General features: G+C 39.0%; 1 protein-coding gene across 1 annotated transcript in view; it reads left to right on the forward strand.

Annotated features, from left to right (window-relative positions):
• Positions 1-5162, forward strand: part of LOC103918394 (putative germ cell-specific gene 1-like protein 2) — a 14971-nt gene continuing 9809 nt past the window's right edge. The window contains exons 1-2 of the mRNA XM_009325697.1: positions 1-1284; positions 2889-2936. Of these exons, the coding sequence (XP_009323972.1) occupies positions 975-1284; positions 2889-2936 (358 nt within the window). The 5' untranslated portion in view covers positions 1-974. The remainder of the gene's footprint in view (positions 1285-2888; positions 2937-5162) is intronic.

Here is a 5162-nt window from a genome sequence, read left to right on the forward strand (position 1 = left end):
TGGTATCACTTTCCCTTAGGGCATGTGTTTTGACCTTACAGTTGTAAAATGAAGCAATCATTTACTCCTGCTCCTTCTGGTTCTTTGCATCACTTACTTGCATTATCAAACACACAGAAAAAGCGACATATATAACATGTCAAGGTGGGAAATGTTTCTTAGATGAAGGAAAAAAAAGTGCTATTTCACAGAGAGAACAGATGGACAGACAAAATGAGGATAATTCAGCTTTTTCTCTACTGTTCCTCCTAACTTGGGCAAGACTTTGATTGTGTGTTCATGGAGGCAGACTGGACAGTACCCAGAAGCCCATCAGTAGCAAAGTCATGTAACTTATGGCTTTCAAGTGTCACTGGTGGAACTTTGAACAGATGCAATCACCTTCCCAGTGGTCTTGGGAAGTGCTGCAATGCTGTGAAATGCTCTAACTTAGCAACTGGTTTTATCTCCTTAAGAATTTCTTTATAGTAAGATCCACAACTGTATTCAATTAAATCAGTGTTCAGTGTAACAGGAGCATTTGGAACCGCAAGATTTTATTTATTTCTTAGCTGAGAAATTGAGAAGTTCCATCAGTCAGACTCCACCTGCTGATCAGGGTAAATATGCATTTTTTTTGTATAAATAAAATTTTTCTGATCACATACTGGGGTACTTCCAATGCTTCTGTGTTCTGTGTATCTTTACTCCTGTGATTCATGGGGCAAACTATAATTTATTGTCCTACCTCCTCATATTTCTTTCACGAGACATTACTGCTGAACAACACTGTCCTATATCCTTAATCTCTTCTGCCACATGATTTCTGGTCATGCCCATATCTCTGCTTTCTGTCTTAACTACTAAGCTGGTACAATTTTCTGAGAGGAATGAAGAATGGGATGGTAAATACATGCAGGTGTTTCACCAGGCAAATATATACACAGCTTTGTAAAAGGTTGTTTCTAGAATAATAGATAGTGCAGTCCTGGAGGATGCCAGTTTCAGTCCCAGCTGCAGACAGATGGCAGAGATCCTCAGCAGCATTTTCTCTCAGTTTTCTCGCTTTAGTCTTCTCTATTACAGCATTCAGTAGCAGTTACTGGTGTGAAGGGATGAGAAAAGTTGCCAAACCTTTCTGTACAGGACAGACCAAAGGGGATCACTGCATTCACTTTAATAGCCCCGATGCCAACAACAGCAATGCTGTGCAGTATGTTTGGGAGACAGGAGATGACAAGTTCGTTGACCGAAAGTTTCATGCTGGGATTTGGTATTCCTGTGAAGAAATTATAAATGAAAAAGGTGAGTAAAACCATGTAAATTTACTTAAGAAAGTAATTACAGATCTTCCTACTTATTTGGTTTCACCTTCCTATTTGCTGCAATATCATGTATGGATTTTAAAGGAAAAAGGATCCTTAAAAAGTTGTTCTTCTCTGGGAAGGGGGATCTTAGAGGGTACTATCTAGTCAATTCCTAAAATATTCCTAATAAATTCTGAAAAGAACTTTAGAATGACAGGTTGTAGTACAGATTAAGATTTTTTTTTTAATTCTCCTAACCAGAGCAGCAAGTTAAGTTACTTTAACAGGAAATTGTTTTATTTTTCTGATGTTTTTAGTCCCTTAGGCAAAAATGAACATATTTGCCTTAAATGATTGCTTACTACCCCCTATGGCAACATAAAAAAACCAATGTGATTTTTTTGTTTTAAAAATCATTTGAGCAATTAAATCTGTGAGATCTAAGTTATCTCATGGATTTCCTCTTAAGCACAGGTATTTCTTCTTTCTTGCTGCAATCTCACCTTTCATAAATCAAAGCAGAAGAAGATTATTTTCACCCTGCTAAAACATAATTTGGAGTCTTACTAGTCTTGAGTGGTGGCATTTAATGGAGTTTTACTCTGCGTATGTAAATGTCAGCAGAATGAAATTAGCTTTCCATTAAAAAAAGCTTCTAGTTAATTTTGGATCTTTGTATAAGGGAATTGCTTAGCTGGTTCAAGAAATAAGGCATTTATTGTAAATCCAGGTCAACACTAAGTTTTTCCCCTTATTGTCCTGATCAGTTTACAAATGACAACTAGAATAAAACTTCAGAGAAATCAAATCAGCTGTCATCCGTGCTATAAAATGCAAATATTTTAGCAGTCACCTGTCCTGAAAGTTCGGTTCTACCAGAAGGTCTTGTAAGTTATGCAATTTTAAGGGGGTAAATGTCAAAGGTCAGAGCAAAATACATCTCCAAAAGACATCTTTCAGGCGGTGATTGCTATGGATACTGGGGTTGTTTAATTTGTGCATCTGCTATGGCAGTTCTTGTTTTCCAACTTGGTGCAGTTAGTAGCTGAAAAAAACCACCTTGTATTTTCAAAGAGCAGAGCAGAATTAATTCTGAGAGCTTTGTTCACAGCATCTGTGTGGGGGTCAGGAGGTCACATGGGTTTGAAAATCAAAGCTTACAGAAGGAAATTGGAATCAAGCTTAGAAGAAATTTGTGTGAGCAGCAGCCTTGTTGCTGTAAGGAGAACAGGTCTTCCTTCACAGGGAAAATGGTATACAGGCTGCCAGTCTTTCAAAGGAATTGATCATTTTCCCATTCTGGCTTTCACAGCTACAACCTTTTGGAAATTAATTCATAGCCTTTCTCTAAGTCTCCCAGACTCTGGTTCTGCCTTGAAAAAGTCTGGAAGGATTCTCTAGCTAAGACCCAGGAGTAGGTCAATGTACCAGGGACTCTCTGTGTACAAACATACCACCAGAAATAGTTTCTCCTGATCATCTCAGTTTGTGCTTTTGTGATAGATTTTGCATTTTCTGCTTTCTATTAATCTATTTCTTTAGATCATTACAGAATACAAAATAATCCTGAATTTTATTTTAAAATAAATTTATTTTTTTTAGGTGAGAAATGTAGAAGCTTCATCAGTCTGACGCCAGCTGCTGATCGAGGTAGATATGCATATTTTGTTTGTGTAAATAAAACTTTCCTGATCACATTTACTAATATAAAAGTTCTGTATTTTGACATAAAAAATGCTTGCTTTAATCCCACACAAGTTTTTGTCCTTTATTTAGTTTCTCAAGTTCAAAATGAAGCCCACATGACTTAAAATATGAATCTGTCTTTTAAAAACACTCCATTTGAATATGAATGGTTTTTAAAATTACTTTGAATATGGGTACTGGAAGGCAAGATTTGTAAGTTTTTGCCCCCTCTCTCCTCATACCTCTATATCCACAGAATCAGTAATTTTGTGACTTGCACCATGCGGCCTGGGAGGGACCTGCACAGGGACAGGCAGTGTGTGAACAAGGGCAGGCAGTATGCTCAGGGGATTTGGGGGAGATGTGTTATGAACCAAACCAATCTTGATGGCAGTCTGAATCCCCTCCCTGTACCTTACACAGAGCTGTAAGGAGGCATTTCCATTCTCCTGAAAGCAGAGAGTTTTTCTCTTTCTTTCAAAGAACTGTTCATGTTCCTATAAAATATGCCTGCAGATGCTGTTAAGCGCCCCCTCTCCAATGTAAACCCTATCACTAATGTGGTTAGACCAATCACTTTGCAAGTGGCTAATCCAGAAAAAAAAAGTCTGCCTTATTCCCCAGGGGGTTGAAATTGCACGGCCAGGATACTGGGACTGGAGTACTTTCCTGGATACGCAATTTCAGCCCCTTGGGGAAGAAGAAAGACTCAGTATCTGAAGGCTAGTCCTCCTTCCCTTTTATTGCAGCTTGTCACTGTGCACAAATAATTCAAGATTTTTATAGCGTGAGAAAAAATATGAATGAGATGTGGTTCTTAGTCACACAGGCACGGACCTCAGAAAAGAGGGGTTGATTATGGGCCCTGCCCTGAGAGCTCCTCACACGTGAAACCGCTGGTGGACATAGTGCTGAAACTAACTCTGTGAACAGCATTGGCAAATGCCACAGACACCTGCAGGTCAGTTCAAGACACCTAAGACAGCATCTAGGTACCTGATAACCACACTGAGAAGCTATGCCTGGGTAGTGAAATCCTGTGTGGAAATAGACTCCTGCCCTGCACAGGAGAAGAGCGAGTTTGTGTTCTGCACATGCATATGGCTGCTGTGTGCACAAAACTCACGATGCATCAGGCTCGCCCTTCCTGAATTTATCATCCCTAGGCATCATACACAGGGATTATCACAGTTGTTCGGTGCATACGTAACGATAGCTCACTTATCAAAAATGTTAAGGTGCAAACTCTCATAGCTGGAGCAGCCAATACCGTTGGGCAACATAACATCTGGAGTTCCTGAACAAAATCAGAATTTTTACTGAGACAAAGATTTGCTGGAGAAATAAACCTTGCCCAGGAACTCCCACACATAACCTGGCCCAAGAATTTAATGTCTAAATGGCCTTTGAATGAGAGAAGTCCAACAGACACTGTCAAAGCCCGCAGTAGGGGTTATTTACCACTCAAACATTGTTTACTGCCATATGTAGTGTTTAGTAATCAATTACATGTCTTAGCAATGTTTCTATTTTTAAGTTATGATTGTTAGTATATACCTTCACATGAAATCAATATTTGATTCTACAACCAAGTGTCTCAGGACACACTTATTTGTTTTTAATAAGGTTTGGGAAGGTTGTTGGCCAGTTCTTGCTATGATCTGGACACAAGAAGACCTCCTGCTCCTGACTGTGGGACATTAGCATGCTAATAGTAAAATAGCAGGCTGAGAAACTTGAATGGGAAGATTAACTTCTTGCATAAGATGTAATTAACAGATATCCAGAAAGAGATGAATTAGCACATAACCAGGGAAATGAATCTCAGTGAAAACTAGAGCATGTCTGGGCTCATGAAGGCTTCTCTGTCCAAAAAATCAAGATCCTGTTTGGTGGAAAATTAAGCCCACGGGGGAGATTTTACTTAGTGACTAGACCCTCAGGCCATGTGGCTCTGTGCATGGCCTTGCAGTTTGTTAGCTGGGTAACATGGTTTTCTGTTTTGGTACACTACTGTCTGGACTCAGCAACCGTGATGTCAATAACTAGATAATTGGATAGTAATTCTTCTTTTTATATTAACTTTTGTTCATAGTAATTTCAGGGTAGCTACTGAGTATAAAACCATACTGCCCCACTTTGTACTGTAAGCTTCTTAAGTATATAGCAGGAATAGTGAATTGTTCTTCA

The sequence above is a fragment of the Pygoscelis adeliae genome, unplaced genomic scaffold (assembly GCF_000699105.1).
Source record: "Pygoscelis adeliae isolate BGI_AS28 unplaced genomic scaffold, ASM69910v1 Scaffold81, whole genome shotgun sequence".
Classification (NCBI taxonomy): domain Eukaryota; kingdom Metazoa; phylum Chordata; class Aves; order Sphenisciformes; family Spheniscidae; genus Pygoscelis; species Pygoscelis adeliae.